General features: G+C 41.1%; 1 protein-coding gene across 5 annotated transcripts in view; it reads left to right on the top strand.

Annotated features, from left to right (window-relative positions):
- Ten-a (tenascin accessory) overlaps nt 1-23,877 on the top strand; it is a 163,677-nt gene that overhangs the window by 107,049 nt on the left and 32,751 nt on the right. For 3 of the 5 annotated variants that reach the window (XM_043210105.2, XM_070283054.1, XM_043210103.2), the window contains 7 exons: nt 9,613-10,824; nt 10,892-11,086; nt 13,833-14,042; nt 15,114-15,299; nt 19,311-19,457; nt 19,553-19,760; nt 22,199-22,225. In XM_043210105.2, the coding sequence (XP_043066040.2) occupies nt 9,613-10,824; nt 10,892-11,086; nt 13,833-14,042; nt 15,114-15,299; nt 19,311-19,457; nt 19,553-19,760; nt 22,199-22,225 (2,185 nt within the window). The remainder of the gene's footprint in view (nt 1-9,612; nt 10,825-10,891; nt 11,087-13,832; nt 14,043-15,113; nt 15,300-19,310; nt 19,458-19,552; nt 19,761-22,198; nt 22,226-23,877) is intronic. The other 2 variants (XM_043210106.2, XM_070283055.1) reach the window with 1 other exon arrangement.

Raw genomic sequence — 23,877 nt, 5'->3', positions numbered from 1 at the left:
TTCAGGGCGGCAATGATATTAGAAATGAATTAATTATCAAAACTATAAACTGATAGTTTTGTTTTTGTATTGAAATGGCTTTTTAATGTTTGGTCCTTGTTGGGGGAAAAGTTTCCATTCTGTGGTGTTTGTTTTTATTTTGTTGCCACATCCGAAGGATGCTTCTGTGGAGCCCTTTTCTCCAGCGTGCTTTCCTGTTTTTTGGTGGCTCTTCCTGGATTTTTCCTGCTGTTTTTGTTTACAACTTGATAATTAAACACGTTTTGTGCCCATTCCCGGCAGGACTTCTCCAACTCCAGCTCCCTCCAAATTATATTTACAGGTCAATTTAATTCTTTTTGCCCATTTCTCTTTTCTGCTCTGGCGAACCCAGCTCTTTGTTCTTCCAACACCCAACTCCCAACACCCACTTGCTGTTGGTGTTTTTGTTCTCTGGCTAAAAAGTTTGCACATTAAAATATGTAAATTTTAATTTGAAACAAAAGGGTTGACGGTTGGCAGCCGAGGCAGCCCCTCGCCAAATGTTGACGGCAATGGCGACGATGACGACGCCTCAACCACCTTTGCCCCATTTCCTCCTTGCAACCCTTTTCACTGGCAGGTCCTCCTGCCCCTCCTGCCTCAACTCTCCTCTGCGGTGGCCTCCGTGTGCCCTGGCATTTTATCTAGTGAAACATTGGCACAACTTTTTGGACACTTTTAGCGTCTGTGCGTCGACATCTGGGCTACCGGTTGGTTCCCCAGTCATTTTCCTTGATTTTCCAGGAGCCTTTCCTCTGCCAGCTGTCTGTTGGAGTGGGGCTGGGGCTGCCGACTTGCTTTTTTTGATAAATCTTAAAGAAACCTGGCGACCGTGACAGTTCAGAGTTTTAAATGAATGGAATTGGAGGTTTCTTAACTTTAATATGTAAGATGTTAATATTTTAAAGTCCTCACAGCCTCTACATTTTTTTTTACTTTCTCCCCCAAAAGCCAATCCATTATTTGATCTGGAAATTGAGGCCAAATAATTTTGAGGAACAGTTTGGAGGACTGACAGCTTGCGGCTTAGCCAACATCCTTGATTTTGCTCCGCCATTTGTTTGTTTGTGTTTGTGCCATCCATTCCAAATTCTAGCCACTTATTCGAGCTTCCGCTTGGCTCTACAAACCCATCCACCCACCCACCGCCTGGTATTCTCATACTTTCTCACTTTCTCTCCCTGCGTTTAATTTATTATCTACGCCGAAGAAGCAGCAGCTGTTTGGGAGTCGGAGGCACTGATTTACAGTTGGCTAAAAGCTGCGGCTTGTTGTTGTTGCGAGAGGTGTTGCGAGGGGCTGCTGTGGAGCTGAGGAGCTGTGGAGCTGCGGTGTCACAGGATTGCAAGTGAACGAAAACAAATTTACAACAAACCACGGGAAAAATATATGTGATGCCACTTGCCACTTGGCACATGCCACCCCAAGAACAGGACTCTCCGCTAGAAGCAACATCCCTCGCTTTTTTGGCGCAAAATGAATTTAAGTTGAAAAGTTGTGAACATTTTGTGGATAGCCTGACTAAGGGGGGGAGAGGACAGTGGCGTAGTGAAAAGGGGATTCGAAAATCAGATAAATAAATTAAATGGTACTTAATACCATTTTTAGTTAAAGGCTTCAATGAAGAAACCCAAAGTCCCTAAGAGGTTTTCTTTAGAAACCCCTTTCTTTTGTTAGACTACGCCCTTGACTATTTGTAGGAGGGGTTCTTAGGAAGCTGCGTGTGGATTTCACTGATTTAATTGTTGGCAGCTCCAGCTCCAGCTCCTGCTCCTGCTCCAGCACATGCTTGAAATTTATCTTTTAAAAATAATGTATTAATTTTTGTGGCACTCCCCCGGAAAAGCAGGCGGAAAACCCCCGAAAAACCGCCGCCATAAACTCATTTGTGTAAAAAGCTTTTTGTTTCACTGTATCCTTGTGTATCCTTGGCTGTGTGTGTATGTGTTCCCCATTGCGGTAAATGAATTTACGCTTGGCTCTGTCTCTTACCAAGTGTGTGTGTGTGTGTGCGAGGGTCGTTTTATGGTTGAATAGTTTTCGAAACTGCGGGGCTCGTTGGGGTTAAGACCCCAACAACGCCGAACAGGTGAACCAGAAATTAATTTCATGGATTCTCTGTTGTTTTTGGTGGTTTTTTTTTTGCGTCCTTATTTTTAATAGTGGCTAATATTTTGCTGGCAACTTTCTCTTTAGCCCTTTCACCTGTTGGCAAAATAATTTTCTATTAATTAAGCGCCCGACTGGAGACCGAGGGAGGGCTTTCATAAAATTAGCAAACACTTGCGGGATGGTGCCAGCTGTTGGTTGTTTAAAAAAACATATACATATACATATATATATGTATATATTCGATGAATGCATGTGCTTTTAAATACATACACATACTTGTACATATCCTTTGTGTGGGCTTGAAGCCCATTGTCAGTTAATTAACAGGCAGACTTTCGCTGGCTTGTTTGCCTTGTCAGCACCACGAGCTGTTCTCTTTAATTTGATTTACATACCACGCCTCCGCAAACAACAAACAGCAGCAGCCGCCATCAGCCACCACCCACCACCGAGCCACCGACCCATCGACCACCCACTCAAGGACAAACAATCGTACATTGATGAGGCAAGATTTCAGGCAGCTAACATAAAGCATAGTCTACTTATAAGGGCGTGGAGAAAACTTTAAAAAAAGTTAAAGAAAGGTGTCTATAAATGGAGGATGGACTTGCAAGTTATGGAATTAGTATAGGCTTTGGTATTATTTTAATAAATGCAAAATAGGTGAGCTAATTTTGGTGACCCCGATTTGAAGGAATTTTATATTATTTCTGTGGTTATTATTATGAATATATAGATTCTTATATATGTAGATCTTATGTAGCTTCACTGTCAGGTTATTTAAACTAAAAACCAAACAACAGTGACTGAAAAGCAACTCGAAGTTATAGAGATGGATCAGAGTACTTTGGTGACCCCGAAGTTGTAAGAAATAGATTCATACTTGCTTAAATCATAATTTCATTGAATGTTAGAATTGCTAAGCTCTAAAAAGCATACCCAATCATCTAAAACCTAAACAAAAATTGCTAAAAAGCATCTCAAACTTATTGAAATGAAAAAAATGGCTTTTGGTGACCCCGATATTTTAGAAATGATACTTTTCTTAGTTTACTCACCCAGTGATTGTATGTAATAGCTTCTCAGACTCACCCACTTACTAATTATTCAAGAAGCAACCAAAAATTACTAAAAAGCAACTGAAACTCATGGATAAACGACAAATAGTACTTTGGTGACCCCGATATTGAACAAAATTTGGTTTTACCAATTAATAACCTGCAGAAAGGCAATTAAAATGCCTTTAATTTATTCATACATTACTTTAAAGACCCACAACCAATAAATATCCCTTGAATACCGTTTAACAATTGATAATTTCTTGATTGTTGTTCAACTATTTGGTTTGACTTTATTTAAAATACCGCAAGCGAGAACTGTCAGGTAGAAGCTTAAACTTTGCCGAGAGCAAGCATCTCACATCCCGCTGTCATATCTGTCCCGATAATCAACCGCAATGTCAGCAGGCGGCGAAAGAGACGGCACAAGTCAGCCAGGAAGCGAGAGGGCAGATGCTTGGGGGAAAAGAGATGGCCAGATAGTGAGTGACAAGTGCAACCGCAGCGGCAGGAGCGGCAGAGATGCCAGGAGATGCAAAAGTGGCAGAAGCCGAGGCTGCAGCATAAAGTTGCATAAATGTTTGCCCAGCGATTTACAAATGTGCCACTTTCTATCACAACAAAAGCTGAAAGAGACAGCTGCCGGGCGGGGGGGAGAGAGAGACAACAGTTAATATGCTAGAATGGCAGCTGGCCCGGTCAGGATGCGCATTGCAGTAGTTATCGGAAATGGGTTAATCGATTTTTAAGCGGATAACTATCGGAAACTCATTCGATATGCACTGTTTCACAGGCAAATGCAGGCCACCACGCCCCCTCATGCTACTTACGCCCTCCCCACCCCAAGTACTTGGGGATTACACTGAAAGAAATCAAACACAAATGGTAATGGGCTTGTAATCTTGGTAGTTATTTCAATAAAGAATTTCTCTCGGTGTGTGCTGGCCATGCCAAATGGCGAAGTGCGTTCGTGCGTCCATCTGTGTTGAAACTTGGTTGGCATGCCCCACACCCCCCACTCCCCTGCCCTCCCTCCCCTTTTGGCCATGCCACTGCCTGCTGCACCACCATCTGTGTGGTTGCATGCCTTACTGCCCTGCTGCTGTTTCTGCTGCTGCCTGCAATGACCCCATGGGGCTTATCCTGCTGTCCTTTTCTATTCCCCATACCCAGGCCCACTTGTATCTAGCACCATCTCGTTCCATCTCTCTTAACCCCCCAGTGACCCCTTAACATCTTATCGGCGTTGTCATTTACAGCAGCTGCTGGCCTTGTAGTTTATGCGATTTTATTTTCATTTCACTTTGCGTTGCCGTTGCCGTTGCGGCTTGCTGAAAATTTAATTTGTTGCTGCCTTTGGCTCTGTTGCGGTTTTATCGCCACCCCCCATCCCCACCGCCCATCCACTGCCCTGCCACGCCCCCCAACAATAGAATTAGATGCATTGCGCCCCTCAATCGAATCCAGCACAGTGGGTGCCATGCCTGTCTTGGCCGCCCTCCCCCCTTCGATGTGAGTGGAAATGCATCAGGATGTGCCAGGATATGCCTGGATGTGGGTAAAGTTACTTTAGAATATTCATGCTTGCCATGCTTGCCATATATGCATGTAATCTTAAGCTGATTACGGCAATAGTTATCGCCACGGTAACTGACTGGCTCGGTTCATGGTTAATTACCAATATGCCGGGATAATGGTCCTTAGAACGTGTTTATGGCCACTTGCTGTTGGTCGGGGGGCTTTCATATTGAAACAGTAGTTGATCCAAGGGGTTTAAAATGATAAGCAAAATACAGATTGAACCTAAAAGTATTCTATCATTTAATATTAAATTAAAGGAAAAGGTACCGGGTATTGTAAAGTCTTGAATTTCTCTATTTTGAACCTGAGACATCTTATATTGAAACAATACATGAAAATGAATACAAAAGTTAAACAAAGAGGTATCAAAAAGTAAGATAACATATCATTAAGCCCAAAAGTATGCCAGTTTTTATTAGAAAACTAAATAAAAGAGGTACCGGGTATGGTATAGTCTTCAAAACCATCACTATGAAGAAGAATCTAATATGGAGGGACTCTCCCTTTAAAACAATAGTTGGAAATTAAGACAAAATCTGAGCTGAAAAGAAGGTCAAGGTTTCAGAAGGTCATAAAACTAACCATTAAGCTTATAAGTATTCTATATATTAGAAAAATAGTTATAATATTAGAAGCTAGTACCGGGTATCATATAGTCCTTGATTTCTTCTGCGATCTCTCGATGGCCTAATAGCATTCACTTGACCAACCTCCAAGTGTCCACTTTCAAACAACAAACATCAAACTCTCTACTGCCACAAGCTTCACTGTACCATGTGGGAAAGAGACAGCTGGGCTGAGACAGAAAGAGAGAGCGAGTCAAAGAGATTGCTGCCAATTAGTGAATGGAATTGTTCATTTTTCTGCGGTTTCCTTTGCGCCTAACGAATTATGCAAAGCACTCGGAAATTGTCCTTCTCGCATTCGTTTCGGTTTTCTTCCTCTGGCCGGAAAAACAGCCTAGGGAAAACCACCAGGGGGGCGGTGGGCAGGCTAGTGGGCTAGTGGGCGGTGGCCAATCATCCGGAAATGCGAACGTCACGCACAACCGCAACAAAGAAAGTCAATTAGCAATGGCCGAGTCTGAGGCTGAGGAAAGCGAACAAATTTCCCAAGAATGTTGCGGGAAAACACTTTTCGGCTGGGAAAGCAAGACGAAAGCACATACCCTGCTGGTTTCAATTAATTTCGAGGCACAAAATTCCCTAATAGACACAAACTATGTCATAGTTCAAAAATAAAACAAGCCACCAAATGTCCTTAGAAATACAAGAAAAATAAACCAAAAAAAAGAAAAGGATGGAAATTGATTCAACAAACTCGGTCTTGGGTTATCCAACCAAAAGGCATAATGAAAGACATTTCAATTTAAATTACAACACAACACACACACATCTAGAAAGGACATTTGTCAATGGCAGGACCTTCCTCTACCTCCACTTTCCATTTCGGTTCGTGGAAGAAAGGTGTGCGCATGTCGTTTAAATAAATTATTTTCCTCAAGGAAGTGCAATTAAGAAAATGTTTCATAAATTTTCCAGCTCCTGCTAGGAGCTGGCGCTTCTAACTTTTCACTGACCCTGAGACCCCACTGGACAGGCAACGCTGCTATTTTTCGGGGGGAGTGGATCTGAGTGGTTCTAGTTTTCGGACCATTGTCCCCGGCAGGAGCAATTTGCATAAGGTCCCTGCCGGGAAGCCCGATGATGTGTCTCATTTGTCGTGCACTCTTTTATTCATAGGCCAGGGATATTCAAAAGTGGCGAGGCGGGCCCCTTTTGGAAAAGTTGGGCACTGGAGCTGCTGGGTTGGTCGGGTGGCCGGGTGGCGGAAATAATTAATCGAACACATCCGTTGCACACCCTTTGAGTTATCAGCCAGGAATTGGAGCAGAACTCGAGTGGTTCTAAAAATATATATACACCCACATACACACACACGTCCAAAGGAGTGCCTGTGTGGCTGGAGAAACAAAAAAAAATAATAAGAAATTGAAGGAGAAATTCCAGCTAAAAGGGGAGGTGCTTGATTTCACACTAATGATGTGCACTGAACATGTAGATGCACTGCGAGAGATTGGGGTCTTAAAGGAAAGGCTATCTTATGGCCTATATGGGAAGTAGTTGGCTTAAAAGTTAGAAGAAATAAGCAAATTAAAGGGAAAAGCTAGTGGTTTTGAGAAATGTGTGATAGCCGGTACTTCTAGTCATGTATCCTTCCACAGATACATGACAGATACTACGATAATATAATAATATATAATACCAGGTACTGAAATACTTCAAAGTATTAGTTAATAGAAGACTATATCACATTTATAGACATTTAGAAAAGTCAAATACTTTAAAAATATATGATAGCCGGTACTTCTATCCATCCATACATCAATAATATAATATTATGTAACCTATATTTAACTGGTACTTCGATTAAACATCAGTATATGATACCCGGTACTCAGATATATCAAACCTATAACGCTTATTAGTTAATAGTCTAACATATATAGTCTCTAATAGTTAAGAGTCTATTTCACCCATATAGTTCCAAAATAGAGCATCAAAGTTAAAGAGATTCTATAATAACTATATGACAATAAAAATTGTATGATACCAGGTACTTCTAGCTATTAAACCAGTCATAATAGAGTAGTATTTGACACATGGTGGATGTATATGACAGATACTACGATGAAATATCATTATATGATACCTGGTACTTAGATGCATGAAGCTATCAGCCAGTAGAGGTCTTTAACATAATTTTAAGGCAAAAATATAACTTTAAAGTCAATCACAGTCAGAGTTAGACTTCAAAACTATATAACACCCCTTACTTCTTCTCCCAAAATTGGAGTTCAATCATTTCTCTCTCTGTCCCTCAAGACATGCCCTTAAAAAGCTAAAAATCTAAACAACTTCCCCCAACAAGGAAGCACCAAGGAATAAAAACGAAACTAAATAATCATTAGCGAGAGCCAAACATGGGGGGTGGTAATGGATGGGCTCTGCCATTAAAAGGAGGTGGGCGGCCAGTTGTAATCAAATTTAATTGCTGAACGAAAAACAACGCCAAGAACTAGAAGCCCAAACCGAACCAGAAACCAAATCGAATCGAATCGAATGGCAAGGAAATATAAAACCCAACCCACTCCACTCCACGCCGAGGAGGTCCTTCATTGTTTGGCGAGTGGAGGTAGCGAGGTAGCAGGAGGGCACTTGAATGAAAAGCTTGTTAACTTAATAGAACCAACTGGGCCGAGCTCTTAATTTATTAATGATACTCGCCGCGGACCATATATCTAAGAATGGCTTTTTTTTCGTCCTTTCGGGTACTGCTCCTTGTCTTGTTGTGTGTGTGTGTGTTGGAGTGTTGGGGTGTGGGGGGGTGCGTGTGCATTAGTTTACATGTCAACGAAATGTTTTGTTTTCCTGTCAAGTGCCCCAAATTGGGAAGGCAGCGTAGAAGGAGCAATGACAGCACTGGGGCCATTATTCATATGTTTATGATTCACACACGCGTACACGAGTCCGCGTACAAAAATATACAAATGGTAAGCTATATATAGCCCAATCGAATGCCGACCATTAACATAATTCCGATCGATGGGCTCGAGTGGGTGAGGTTAATTGCTCGCGAGGGCCGACACTAATGTGCCACGATTTGGGCCATGAATGCTGATGGAGATTGAGGACGTGATTGAAGTGCCTGATCAATGGTTCAATCAATTAACAATTAATTGCAAGAATCCTTAACAAGAAGACTCCACTTTAAAGCCATGTTTAGTTAACCCTTCTGGGTGGAGTCCTTCAATCATGTCGGTGTCCTCGTTTGTTTTTTTGGCGCTTTGCATGTCCTGATGGCCAGGACCTGCTGGCGCCGCATTCCCACTGCCAATGGCCATAAATTGCCGGCTGGCCATGGTTATCGATAAACGATAGCCCACAACCAGCACCAGGACGAGGACCCTTTTTCTGAGAGCAAAATGCCAACGTGTTAACAACGGCCACTTTGTGTCCATGTGTGTGTGTATGAGTCCTGCAGGAGCCAGGGCGGGTGCGCTAGTTTTTGATTTATACTCGTGTGCATATTAATATGGCGTTAAAATATGATGCCAAAATTTATGTGTGAAAAACAGGGCGGTGCAGCAGCTGAAGCCACCAACTACAGCACCACAGAAGACATTATTGCGATTCTCTTGGCCATGAGGAGCAGGATTTATGGCCAGAAATACTAGCAGCTCAGCAGCTCCAGCATTCCCTCTCTCTGTGGCACGTTCGTCCTTTTTGGTTTCGGGGGCTGCTGCTTCTGGCCCGATTTATGGGCGCACATTTGGCCGAAGCCGAATCGAAAATCCAGCTAAGAGGCAAAGCTCTGCCCTGAAACAGAAGACGTAACGGCCCAGGATAATGCAAGGATGCGGGCTCTAATCAGAGTAGTTGTGTGTGCTAACCTTTAATTTAGTATATCAATTTTTGGGAGGAAATAATAGGTATTGATTCATAAAATAGGGAAATTAATTGTTTATATTTTTCGAAGCATACTTTTGTGCCTTTAAAAAGCAGGCAATGGAAACTTATAAACTAAAGGTTTTGAAAGGATATTTGGAGCATACACTATTAGAGCATACTTTTAGGTGGGAGAGGTATGTTTTTCAACAACTTATAGATTAAAGGCTGAAAAGTTATGTTTTGAAGCATACTTTTAGACAGTTAAGGTTTAATTTTTCAACAATTATTACACCAATTACACCAACACAATTACAACACTCACAACACTTAAAAGTAGGCAATGAAATAAAGAAATCAGGAGTAACCATTCTTTCAATTCTCTCTTACAGCTGTTAGCTCAATGAAACCCAACATGGACTCCACCAACTGCATCCTAGTCCAGGACGTCAAGTCCCAGCCCCACGACTTGCGCGGCGGCTTGGCGAAAGGCAACGAGAAGAACGGCGTGGCCACGGCATATCCCACAGAGGAATCGATCCAGACCAGCACCTCGGACCACGGCCAGAATCACGGTGTCCACGGGCTGATGAACCCGGCGGTGGTCGGCGGCGTTGGGGGCAATGGGATGGCCGGCGGGAATGCCGGCATCCAGCAGCAGTTGCTGTTGCAGCAACAACAGCCGCACTCGATCAACCAGCCGCTGACCCCGTTGGACGCCACGAACACCCAGCTGCAGGATCACCACCAGCTGACCTACGGCGGCATACCCGGCAACGGGGCCATCGGCGGCATGGGCATGGGCATGGGCCCGGGGGGCCAGATGATGCAGCAGAACCACCAGGCGCTGCAGCCCCAGCTGGGCGGTGTGGTGGAGCTGAAGGAGTTCAACGAGGCCTACCACGCCACCATACCCGCCTACCAGTTCTGGACCCTGGAATTCCGCAACAAGCATCCGGCCTTCATTCGCTTCAACTTCACGCTGCCGTGGGGCGCCCACTTTGCGGTCTATTCGCGACGCAACGTGGCTCCCTCGGTGACCCAGCACGACTTTGTGGAGTTCATCAAAGGTGGGCGGCTGGACAGCCACCTGCGCCACCGTCGCAGCACCGGCAACGCCACCACCCACGACCTGGAGCTCTACCAGCATCTGCGGGAGGAGGAGGAGATGCGCTATCGCACCGTTGACGACACCGACCAGGACCCGGACGACGATCAGGACTCGGACGAGAGCCGCAGCTTTGAGTCGCGGGAGGACGACGTGGACATACCCCTGAACATTGCCAAGCAGCATGTCCAGAAGTTCGGGAAACCGCAACAGCCGCAGGAGCATTGGGTCAACAAGCGCTCCGCCGGCGACGGCCTGCCCGCCCTCGACGTGGACGCGATGACCGTGAATGTGTCCCTCCTGCAGTACCTGGACACTGGCCTGTGGTTCATTTCCGTCTACAACGACGAGCTGGTGGCCCATTCCGTCTCCCTCCTGGCCGAGGAGGCCGAGGGTGTCAGCACCACCTGCCCCAATGACTGCTCCGGCCGTGGTAGCTGCTACCTGGGCAAGTGTGACTGCATCGATGGCTACCAGGGAGTGGATTGCTCCAAAAGTAAGTCCCTAGAACCTTATTCCAACAAACCACCATGACACTCATCCATCTCTTTCGCACTCTTTAGGCGTGTGTCCTGTCCTCTGCTCCGCCCATGGTCACTACGGGGGCGGAGTGTGCCACTGCGAAGAGGGCTGGAAGGGGGCGGAGTGCGACATTCCGGTGGGCGAGTGCGAGGTGCCCAACTGCTCGGCCCATGGACGCTGCATCGAGGGCGAGTGCCACTGCGAGCGCGGCTGGAAAGGACCCTACTGCGATCAGCGTAAGTGTCAAGGACTTGGTGCTCACTGGGCATGTACTGTGAGAAATAATTTGCAGATTTTTGGTAGAGAATTTTTATTATTTAAAGCATGCTTTTAGGCAGTAAAGGGAATTTTATTTTTAACAATACTTAAAACGCTTAGAAGTATACTCCAAAATTTTATTAAATATTTAAGAATTTTCAGTATTTGAAGGAGACTTCAAGGCATACAAAGGTTATGATAATACCCTTTCTTCCACAATACTTTCAAGCCTAAAAGTAGTCTTTAAATATTAATAAATATTTTAGAATTTTATTACAACACTCTAAAAGGCCTAAAATAGAGTCTAAAATATTAAATAATATCTCGTATTTGAAGCATACTCCTAGGACTTCCTTTTTCCACAAAACTTCCTTCAAGTTCAACCTAAAATACTATTAAATATTTGCGAATCTTTAGTATTTAAAGCCTACTTTTTGGCACTAGAGGTCATTCCTTTTTCAACAACACTTTCCGCAGCCTAAAAGTAGACTCCAAAAATAATATTCTCTCAGTGCTCTTGCTCTGTATGAGTGTGTATGCCTTCTGCTGACTTGGCATAAAAATGCTAAAATTATTTATTTGCCTTGTTTGCAATTTGGAGCCAGCCTCGGTTCCGGGCCATGTTGACACTGCCCGATAAGGACAGTCGGCGGACAAGGACATGGGTGCTGTCCTTTGGAGTGGAGGCTGGGTGGTGGTGGCAGAAAAACGTAAAAGAAAGAAGTCGAGGGAGTGGCCCGCCAAGTGGATGCCAAAATATTTCAGTTATTATGCCGACACCTCTCCTCTTCCTCGGTTCGGCCCCTCTCGTTTTTGGGGGGGCTCTTGGTCCAAAAATATTCTGGCCTCGCTTGTGTCTCTGTATCTGTGTGTGTGTATCTCTGTGTGTATGTGTTGGCCCTAAATTGACAAAGCGAAAGGCAAAGAAATGCCAAAAATTTTTCCGCTTTTCCAACACACTGCCCGTCGCTCTTTTGAATTAGCCCAAAAGCAGGCTTTAAAGACCAGAGAGGTCTTTCAGATACCCTACAAAAGCATACCATCCTGAAACCGCTTTAAAAACGCATATACCTCGCAGGACATGCCCTAGTGGGTCGGGGCATAAAATATGCAACATGCAACAATACACGTTGGGGCAACATTTTGATGAGTTTAATGTTGGAGCCACCAGGGGTGGCCTGGTGGCATGTGAAAACAAACAGGGACAAACAACAAACAGAATCCGAAACAGAAACAGAAGTAAAGCAGCAAAAAAAAAAATATATACAGAACAGGATGCGAGGTCCTGGGTCGAGAGGTCCTGGGGAGAAAACGTTGAGCAAACATAAAACGTATAAAATCGAATTTATATGTCGGGAGCATATTCCTCAAACACATGCGAGCCAAGTCAGGAAAAAAAAAAGACCGGAAGAAGTAGGAGAAGAAAAACAACACAAACGGAAAACAAAACAGAAAGAGATAGATAGAGACAGATAGAAAGAGATAGAGAGAGAAAGAAAAATTGCAACAACTGCGCAAAATTACCAACTTGAACTAAACTGGAATTTCATTTTAATGACCACTTTCGTACGTGTCTAACATACTAATCATGTCATGTGTGTGTTTTTGCCCCATACAAGGAGGGGTCTTGGCCAAAACGAAAGGAGTAACAGAGACAGAGAGATAGAGCGAGAGGGTGGTAGAAAGAGACGGGAAGTGGAGAGTAGGTACCAAATGGAGGAAAGCTTTTTGTTTTGGCACGGCTGTCACGACTTGGCTGCCCTACCGAAATCAAATATATATATAATATCCTTTCTTCACTCTAATATTTTTATTTTTTTTTGTATTTGATACAGTGGGGACTCTGAAAAGAGGACACTACTTAGTTATATTACAAGATTTTAAAGGGGTTTAGGTGTTATTAGTAAATTTAATCAATAAAAGAATTACCTATAGAAAGCATAGTTGGTAAAAAGTATAACTTCATATAAAGTATACCTTAAGGGCCATGTTTTAGGGCTTTTTAATATTTGTAGTTATTTGAGTTGATTTTGAGCTTTATAAGGCTGTTTTTCAGATACAATGACTATAAGAAGAGGGATTTAGGAGGTCTAAAGGACATATGGTGGTTTAGGAGGTCATTTTTTTAACCAAAACCTTTATATACCTAGGCTATACCTATAATAGAATGGTTAGTAGAATACCCAGCATACCGTAGCATACATAGGGCCTTTTTCTACCTTTTCCTGAATAAAACATAACTGATCCTAGCGCTTTTTAAGTTTTAAAAAGTTACACATACATTCGAGGGAATATAAGGAGTTTACTTAAGAAGTCTTATGAATATTTTGGAGACTAAACACTATATAGAATTCACACGTAGAATTTTCTATAATTTTAACTCTATAACTCTTAACCGTTTGTGGAGCTAAAGGTTTTATCTTTGGATTTTTTTAAAAGGCTTAAGTTCATTTTTAAAAAAAGGCTTTAGATGGTTCGAGCTCTGATAAACATAAGTAAGGATAGCAAGAATCCTAACCTGTTAATGTACAATTCTTATGTATTCCCCATTATACCTTTCTCTATAAATATTTCGCTTCTATAACCATATTCACTGTGTCATCTCCACGTGTTGACTAACAATCGTTTTGTATTTATTTTCTCTCCCTCCCACCCACAAAAATCAACCACCCGGCGATGACCTCTCCACCCACCACGCCACTACACACCACTTGGACAACGCAGACGACTGCCTGGATCCGCTCTGCTCCGGACACGGCACCTGTGTGGCTGGACAGTGCTACTGCAAGGCCGGGTGGCAGGGCGAGGACTGCGGCACGATCGACCAGCAGGTGTACCAGTGCCTGCCCGGCTGCTCCGAGCACGGAACCTACGACCTGGAGACCGGCCAGTGTGTTTGCGAGCGCCACTGGACAGGTCCCGACTGCTCTCAAGGTAAGGGATCAACCGGATCAGCCCGCCCATTTCCCCCTGAATGTCTCCCCCAGACCATTTGTTGAATTTAATCACACTTACAGGGGGAGGATGCAGGGAGAAGGAGGGTAATTTAAAGCAGAAGCCTGCTGGAGGCTGGCGGCCATAAAGCATAGTGGCCGTAAAATCCAGGTACGAGGCAGTGCCATACATGGCCGAAATCTGTGGCACTTTGGCGAATATGATGATGTTTTATGGCCGCAACTAAATCCGAAATTAGAATGGAATGTCGGCTGGCCGTAAAGTCGGAGCTTCCAATTAGGCCCATGGCCCTTTCTCCACCACAACCATCTCCCATTTTTCCAAAAAAAAAAGAAACAGAACCATAATCATCCAACGAAGAGAATCAGAAACAGAATCAGGAGCTCAATAAAACAAGCGGCTTACGAGAGGAGGCCAACAAAGTCCAAAGGACACGTCTCGCCGTGGCACGCACTCCTAATTTGCTTAACTTTTTAGCACCACGAGCAGTACCAGTAGCTACAAAAAGCATCCCAGATTAAAGGGGGTGCATATTATACTATATACCTATATATATATATATATATATACGTCCCACGCATATAGTCGGAGATGTGGCCACGTTGACGACTCCTCCTGGCGTAATGAAGCAGAGCCTCATAAAAATTCATTATTTATTTAATACGCAGGTTGTGGCACTGCTACTGGTACTGCTCCTGCTCATCCTGCTGCTGCCTCTCATTCCATTTAGTCCTCGCAAACAAAAAAAAAAACAAATAAAATAAATTTACGCCTGCGAACAAAAGTCATGGGGCGGCCCCAGCATCCCCCGAAAACCAGATTATGAACTAAACCATAAATTCCAGAGAGTCAGGCCAAGAAAAATGTCCACCAATGGAGAAGGATAAGGCTTTAAGGTTTAAGTTTTTATAAATAATGCCCAGAATCATATAATTTAATTCTCATTCGATTCAATAGATCTGAAAGTAGACCTCTTGTAAGGGTTATAGTCTATAGTAGTCCTTAGTTTTATCTTCAAATACTCATTAAATCTCCCAACTATCCTTACAGCCGTTTGCAGTCTGGACTGTGGACGCAATGGAGTGTGCGAGTCTGGCAAGTGCCGCTGCAACTCTGGATGGACTGGAAACCTGTGCGACCAGCTGCCCTGCGATGCCCGATGCTCGGAACATGGGCAGTGCAAGAATGGAACCTGTGTCTGCTCTCAAGGCTGGAACGGACGTCATTGTACTCTGCGTAAGTGTTAACTATAGTATCTTTTTGAGGGGTAGTACCAGAAATCATGTAGCTTTAAAGACTAAGAGGAGTACCGGGTGTCGACTCCATCTATCTAGAGGCTCTATTCCAGATAGAGGGTATCGGACTTCTATAAAGAATACAGAAGTACCGGGTATCACACAGTCTTTTGTTACAAACAGAGGAGTACAGGGTATCTCAAAGTTTACAACCAATGATAGAGAAGTACCGGGTGTCATATAAGCTGCAATGAGAGATAGAGGTTTTTTATAAAAACCGGGATTACCGGGTATCTCAAAGTTTTGAACCAAATATGGAGAAAAAACGGTTATTATATAGCCTGCAATTAGAGATGGAGAAGTACTGAATATCATATAGTTTACAATAAAAGTTGGAAATTTTACAAAACCGTCACTAAAAGGGGTCCTCAAACACTGACAGTTGTTCCAAAACAGTGTCATATCCCCACCCCTGTAACCACACCTCTGCTTTTAGTCTTCACCTTTAAAGAAAACATTTCTCTCGTGCTTTTTATCAATTTTTTGGCTTGCTTCTACTAGTATTTTTTGGTTTGGATTTTTTACAACTTTTTGGCTGGAACTGGAGCTGGAGATGGAGCTGGAGTCGATGCACCAAAGTATTTTGTACATGTTTACGCCATTTGCTCTCCACTCCACTCCAGGGGCGTGGTGCAACAGCCCCCCCTCGAGTGATTTCCCAGGATTCCTCCACGAATTTTGCTGGTTTTTGGGTTTTTTTTTTGTTGTGGGCTGGTTGGGGGTTGGCTGGGAAGTGCGTTTGACAGTTTTGCCGCCATGACTTAACCATGTTGTTTGAGGCGAACACACACACACACACTCATACAAAACTCTGACGACCGGCAACAAAAACAAATAGAAAGGAGCAGCGCCAGGATACAAGTTGCCGGGGCAGGATAACAGGACGGTGGGGTGTAGAGCCATTCGAGGCACTGCAGCATGATAAGTAGCTATCGATTGACAGTGATTAAAACTTTAAAAACAAACAGTCATGTTACAAAAACATCCACAAAACGACGCCGAACACTGCCAGGCATGCATGTAATGGCACTCCCCCCTCCTGGTTTCTGGCTTTGGCGACTGTCCTCCGCGTCAGCCCCACCTCTACCTCCATCAGCCCGCCCCTCAACCCGATCAACATTTCGGTGACGTGTGCAAAACCAATAAAACTTCCGACGTCATTCAGAGTCACTGGCAATCTTGCCTCGACCTCGCTCTCCCTCCCACGGGACTCAATCGATTCCAAGTGCTCCAGCCCCGGCCCAGCCCAGTCCTGCCCGGCCCCCATATATGCGAAAAGGGGGCGTGTCAGTGGCACTAATACATGCAATATAGAATAGTGGAGCGTATCTGTGTCTGGGTTTCGGTGTTGTATTTTTAGAAAGTACTTAACGACTTTGCCGGCTCAGTGATGCCAAAAAATTAAGGGGGTAGTGCTACATAAATGCTTAGAAAATGGGGGATATTTTTTAAACTAAATAAAACTAGTCATGGAAACATTAAATAGAGCTTTTATGTTCAGAGTTCAGTATAGCGTTCAGTGTAGAGTTCGAAGCTTCTTCAAACTTAAAACAATTATTATAATTAATAAAAGTCTAAATAATTCAAGAATTAACTGACAAAACTTCTTCAATTTAAAATTTTTAAATATTTTTTCGTAACTAAAGAAGACAAAATGTTATAGAAATTTTAAGAATAAACCTTATAAAGCCTTTATACCTCCAAATAAATGACATATAAAGGTAGATCAGACCGTCATCACTATTCCCCTGCACATGAGCTCTTTCAGGGGGCATGGGGCATGGGGCAAGGGGGTCTGCTGCACAGATTAGACCTTTCAGTCGGCGCCTTCAATGCGGCTGAGTTGATTGAATTCGAAACAGAGATTTCTGGCGAATTACGCGCCACCGAGACCTCCGCTCAATTGGCCTCGTCTGGGAGTTGGAAGCATTGAAAAAAAAACTAAAAATAAAAATAGGGGTGACGCCGATGGGGTCAAAGGTGCTCAGACACTCCAAAGCCGTACATATATATAGAGTCCTCTAGTAGTTACATTTAGTGGCTCTCTCTATCGCTTTCCATTCTATTTCCATTTCTATCGCCCGTCGCGTCGTCTCATTCAAATATTTACAATGTTTTCCTCATCCTCGTCGGGGATTTTTTTTGCTGGTCTAGGGGTCTATGGGGATTTTATTATGGATTGTAAAATATGTGCAGAAGTGTGTTCGGGGAGATTACAACATTTTTTCAATGGCCAGGCATAAAAAGCGAGGGATTTGTCCGCCGAAAGTGATAAAATAGTAGAGGCAAAATAAGCTCACAGGCTTCTACATGATAAAAACTGCCAAAAATACAACTAAAGTTAGTGAATAATATTTAAAGTAATGGAAGCTCGCTTTTTTGGGAAATTCTGACCGAGTTTTCAAGAAGTACTTGCCCTTTTTTCAAGAAGAGTTCCCGCTCGGTGGTCTCTAATCCAGTCATCAGATTTTGGCAAGAGTTGCTCACAAATGCCAATATTTGCGAGTCGAACACTTGAAGTTATTGCCAATATGTGCTCACAAACACAGGGGGGGCTAAAGGAGGAGGGAAATCGAATCGAGGCCCGGGGAGCGAGTCGTAAACAGGAAGGCAGTAACAAGCAGGGAAGTCATTTTATGCGCCGCAAACTTTTTAACATGCCGGAAGCTGAGTTAGCAGCCCAAATGGCACACAAAAAAGGCACAAAAAAAGAAGGGGGCGGGCTTTGCTACCTTTGCGCCTTACCCCCTTGCCATTAACATTTTTGCAAATGACACATGTCAAGTGACATTAACTTTGCGTCAAATGCTGTCGTGGCACAAACAAATAAAGCCAGAATGATGGCAACACAACACAAAAAAAAAGCACAAAGGGGGGGTTGAGGGTATGATGGGCAGAAATCATCTATCGTTAGGTTACGTTTCGTTGGGTTTTTATGTTTGCCGAACATTTCGTTGAGTGCCGCCATAGGTTAACTGCCACTGAGAGTGAGAGCAAACATCAACATTATTTTTATATTCATGATGTTGACTTGAAAATCAAGGAGGTTGGAGGCCCGGGAATGCAAATTTACAGGAATGGCAAGGGAAAGGAGGGGTAGGGCTAGGGGAGCTGTGTTATCATTCAATTTGAAGCGCCACTCGATCCGGACAGTTTGCTCTTAATTACAGACAACACAGAACTGGATTTTTACCAAAAAAATTTACCTTGGCAGCTGCAGTTCCACACTGCGTATGAGTGATGTGTTTTTGTCAAGGTTTTAGGTTGAACTGATAGTATGAAATAGAAATAGTATGATTAATCTCACTATATATCAAAAATTACGATAAATTCTTGTATAGAATCTAAATAACTGTAATGGCTACACTGCGTATGAGTAATGTGGTGGCTTTCCATGCATATTAGTATTTATTTAATGGAATATCAATCTAAAAGTGACACAAAGGCGAAGAAAAAATTAAACAATAAATTGGACAACAGGGCGTATGAGTTATGGGGTCAAAAAAAAGTGCAATTTATTTTTTAGTGTTTATGCTAAAAGGTAGCTTCAGAATTTGTTATTAAAATTAAAGATTTTTAGCTAAAAGTAAGAAAAGTATAGACTTTTTGCAAAGAAAACCTTTTCTAACTGGGAGACTACAGTGCGTATGAGTGATATACATAAGTAGTCTAATAGTTATAAAAAATAAATTAATAAAATAATTTAAATAATGAGTAAATCTTAAGTTAATTCTCAACATAAACCATAAATTAATTATATTTTTAAAACTCATTCAAGTCTTCATTTAGACCACCATGTCGTATGATTGATGTGATTTGGGGCTGCGACTAAAAAGTATAGCATAGTTTTCAGGGACTTTGATAAATTTCCATAATAATAAATTTTAAATATTTATTTTAAACATTTATTGAGTATTTATATTATTTTAAATTATATTTCATATTTCCCCAGCTGGCTGCGAGAATGGCTGCTCCCGTCATGGACAGTGTACCCTGGAGAATGGCGAATACCGCTGCGATTGCATTGAAGGATGGGCCGGAAGCGACTGTTCCATAGCACTGGAACTTAATTGCAAGGACAATATCGATAATGATGGCGGTACGTATAAAGAGTATTTTAAAAATATTAAGAAGCTTTAATTTTAATTTATTTAATTTTAAAATATTATTTTTTTTTAAAAATACCCCCTATAGATGGAATGACCGACTGTTCGGATAGCGAGTGCTGCTCGCATCCTGCCTGTTCGGAGCACATTATGTGCCTGTCCTCGAACGATCCTGTGGAGGTGCTGCTCCGCAAGCAGCCCCCCTCGGTCACCGCCTCCTTCTACCAGCGGGTCAAGTTCCTGATCGAAGAGAACTCAGTGCAATCGTACGCCCACATGGACGAGTACAGCGAAAAGTAAGTGATGTGCCTCATATATTTTAGCCTTAACTGTCACCTAGAGAGTCCTATATATAGTCCATATCTTATATATATATATATATACGTATATATTCTTAGAGCGCAGGGACTTGAATACCAAAAAGAGGGCTTGCTATTAAGCGATTTTTTGAGTTTGAAAATATTTCTTTAGTTTTCGATTTTTTTTTTGGAAACCCCTTTTTGAATTGCAGATAGTGTCTGCCTCAGACTCCAACCGATCGGATATGTAACTACTGTATATAGTAGAGAGGTTATAGATCTGCAATTGAAAAAAAAAAATACATTTCAATTTCATTGGAATTGCGTTTGAACTTTTTCCGTTTTCTGTTCCGGTTTCTGTGTGGATTTCTTTAAGCTTAACGGGTGCTATGAAGGGAAAAAGCTCAAATTTATTCTAAATGAAGCCTTAGCGTATGTATGTATGTATATAGAGCCGGATAGATCATTCATCTATAGTATATATACATATATATATTGCATCTTAAGTTCATATGCTTTAACGACAAAAAACGAGAAATAATGAAAATAAAACAAGAAATTGTTTATTTTGTTTATAATTTTTGTTGTTGTACCAACTTGACACACTACCAGTAGCCTCAAAATCAGTTTAAAAAAAAAAGCGAAAAAGCAAAAAGAAAGTAAAAGAAATTTAAAATCTATACCCATTCACATTCCCACAATCCCGTACGCCTCTCTCCCCTCAATGAGTCTATCATTTATGCGCTGAAAAAAAAGAAACCTCAAAATATATTGAGATGAGAATGAAAGAGTCTCCAGACTACAAAAAAAATGTTTAATTTTCTAGTTTTTCGTTTCCCTCTCTCTCTCTCTTTTTTGTATGTCCTTCCGTTCCATTTCTACTTCCGTTTCCGTTACTGTTTCATTTCTTTACGTTCCGTATCCTGCGTTAATCCTGAGTGATTGTTCTCCTAATTTTCTCCCGCCACAAAATAAAAAAAAAATTCAAAAAAAAAAATTAAGGGAGGAGGAAAACGAAAGGACATTTCCCTGTTTGAGCTTTTTCTTTTCTTGCAAAGTCGAGAAGAAAACCGACAACTTCCAGCCGCTAAAAAAAAAGAAAACCCGAAGAAAAGAAACTCACAAAAAAAAGATAAATTTTTATAATTTTTTTGTATTTTTTTGTTGTTGTTGATTTCCCTAAGTTATCTTCTGCCGCCTCATTTCTCTCTCATCTCTCTCGAGTTGTGGAATCAGAAAATTATATACCACTATGTATCTCTGATGCGATCCGAAGCGATAATATTTGATAGCACTCCATTGAGTTTGTGTGTTGTCTAATGTTTAACCTCCTTGTGTTCGTCTTACCTAAAAAAAAAAAAAGAACAATATATATAACAAATAAACGAAAGAAAAAATGTGATATATAGAAATGAAATAAAAAAAACAATTTACCAAATCTCCACATAATTTAGGCCTTCATATCGATAAGTAAGTGACTCTGCTAATAAGAACCAAGACCTAGCTACATTATCGATAGTTTACTTTACCTTTGATTTGCTTTCGTTACGTTTCGTTTCAATACAGTACAGTATCTCAGCAGTACAGTCTGTCATTGTATAACTATGTACTAGCCTATGTGTTCAGTTGTTCGGTTGCTATGATTTTCGTTTTAATTTCGAGTCCCACCCGCCCGATAAGAAAGGCCCTCGATAACTGCGCCGATGTCCGACGACCTCCGAAGGAAGTCCCATCCCTAATATCGATTACGATTACATTTGTTTGTTGATTTTTAGTTGATCCCCTATAGTTCGATTTACGTTCTTCAGTTTGCCATTTAACCAACTAACCATACTAAACCAACAACGATGATATATCAGTACCAGTACACCCCAATGATGTCTGCCGATCTCCGTCTATAAGTCTATTGTCTTCGTCTTCGTCCATCATCAGACTAAATGTGTATGTCAAATGTGTGTTACTTTTCTGTTCTTTTCATTTCTTTAATATTTTTGTAGTCTTCATTTCCGTTATCGTTATCGTTTTTCGATTTCCATTTCCGTTTCTGTTCCCACTCTAAGCTATGAAAGTACAATTCTTTACCCTAGGTATGCTAAAAAATGATACAAAAAAACCAAAGAAAAAAAAAAATGAAAATTTCTATCCAATTGTTAAGCAATATCAAAGTTTGATCAATTCGTTAACGAAACGCATTTTTGTCTTTTGATTTCTTTTTTATTGTCCTGTCAATTAATTGTGTACTGTCCTACTCTGTTGCTGTGGCTCGATACCTTCATGTTGTGTGCTAAACCAAAAAAACCAAAAAAATCAAAATCCAAATTTCAACACCAATCAAAATATGCATTTCCTACATGCAAAATTAAAATCTTAAAAAAAAAAAAAATATATGTATCACACAAAAAAAAATCCTACGTTTTCAACCCGTGAATTTGTAGTCTCTTCTGGAGCTCATTCACACCTTGGTAAGTCGAAAAAAAAACACCAAAAAAAAAAAAAAACATTTCAATAGGAAACACAGACTTGGTAACCAGGAAAGAAAATATGTTTGTTACAGTCGCATCTTTTTTGAGTTTAGTTCTGGAACTTTTCAGTTCTTCATCCGAACACAAAATGCATTCATTTTCAGTTGATTCTTACGGTTTTTGTTTTTCGATTTTTCGAAAAAAAAAATGTGCATCCAAAATCACACACACACCAGTAGGTTGCATCTCTTGCATTCATATCCAAAATCATGATTTCCAATCAACTGCAGTTGAAATTTTCAAATTTAAAATTCTGCAATTGACTTTTGTTCCTCTATAAGTTGATATTTTATTTATATTTTTTTTTGGTTAATTCCCAGGCCACTCGGCCGTATAATAATTGCATTATAATTGTACCAGCACCGGCCCTTTAATTCCCCCGTCATATAAATGCCATTTTGTTGATTTTAAATTACATTTCAACACACAAAAACAAAAGAATTGCAAAAAATATGAAAAAATACCATTCGAAGCGAGTTCGAAAAGTCAACAAATCATTCATGTAAATAAAACACGACAACATGGGTAAAGACAACAACAAAAAATACAGAAAAAAATTAGCCACGAAAATGCATTCATAATTTTTTATCTCACAGATACAAAAGCACGCACTCCACTCTCAACACATAAATAATAATAAAAAAAAAATGCAAAAAAAAATAAAGAGAAAAGAATACATGGACATTGCATATCATGAGTATGTTTTTTTCGTATTTATTTCCATATTAATTTCCATCGTTTTTCGTTAGCATACTTTTTAGGGCAAGACGAGAATTGAGAATAATCGAATCTCGATTCCTATATATACACACCACCAATCAATATATATTATAAATAAATATATATACGAATAATTGTATGTGTTATGTGTACCGTGTCTATATGTGTATTTCTTTTGATTTTCCGATTTGTGTTTCTCGTTTCTTTTTTTCGTATCCTTTCAATCAGCCACTGATATTAACATTCATACTAACCCATTTAACCCAAAAAATATCGATAAATAATCGATAACTCATCCTCAAATATGTGTTTCATTGTTTTATTCATGTTTCTTAAGATAATCATTATTTTTGTATAACTCTTTAGTTGGCATGTGAGCATTTCGAGCTAATTAGCCAAACTATTTGATTTTTCCCGAGGTTCTTCAGACACTTAACCACCACTTTTTCTCACCTTCTCGCTGTCTTACCGCCACTCCAAGTAAAATCCAAATAAAACCAAAAATTAATTGCCCCAAATCGTAATTTGTTTCGTTTTGATTTTCCCATCAACGAAAAACCCCTCTCATCTCTTGATATCTTAGAGTTTTCCTTTCGATTTTCCGTTCGTTTTTGATCAAAGCTTTTTATGGTAATTCGATTACTCATCAAAATCAAATGGATCATTTTATTGTTTCCCGATACTTTATCGATTAATATTTGTCAATGTTTTGTTAACAAAAAAAAAAAAAACAAAAAAACCAGAAACTACAAGGATTACAGGATAAACAGAACAGTCAGTTAGGTGAAAAAAAAACTAGAAAAATAATAAAGAAAGTGAGCATCTAACCAAATACCAAGAAAAATACCGAATCAAAGCTATTATAAAACCAA

This window comes from Drosophila bipectinata, chromosome XL, assembly GCF_030179905.1.
Source record: "Drosophila bipectinata strain 14024-0381.07 chromosome XL, DbipHiC1v2, whole genome shotgun sequence".
Classification (NCBI taxonomy): Eukaryota; Metazoa; Arthropoda; class Insecta; order Diptera; family Drosophilidae; genus Drosophila; species Drosophila bipectinata.
This window is presented reverse-complemented; position numbering and strand designations above follow the sequence as displayed.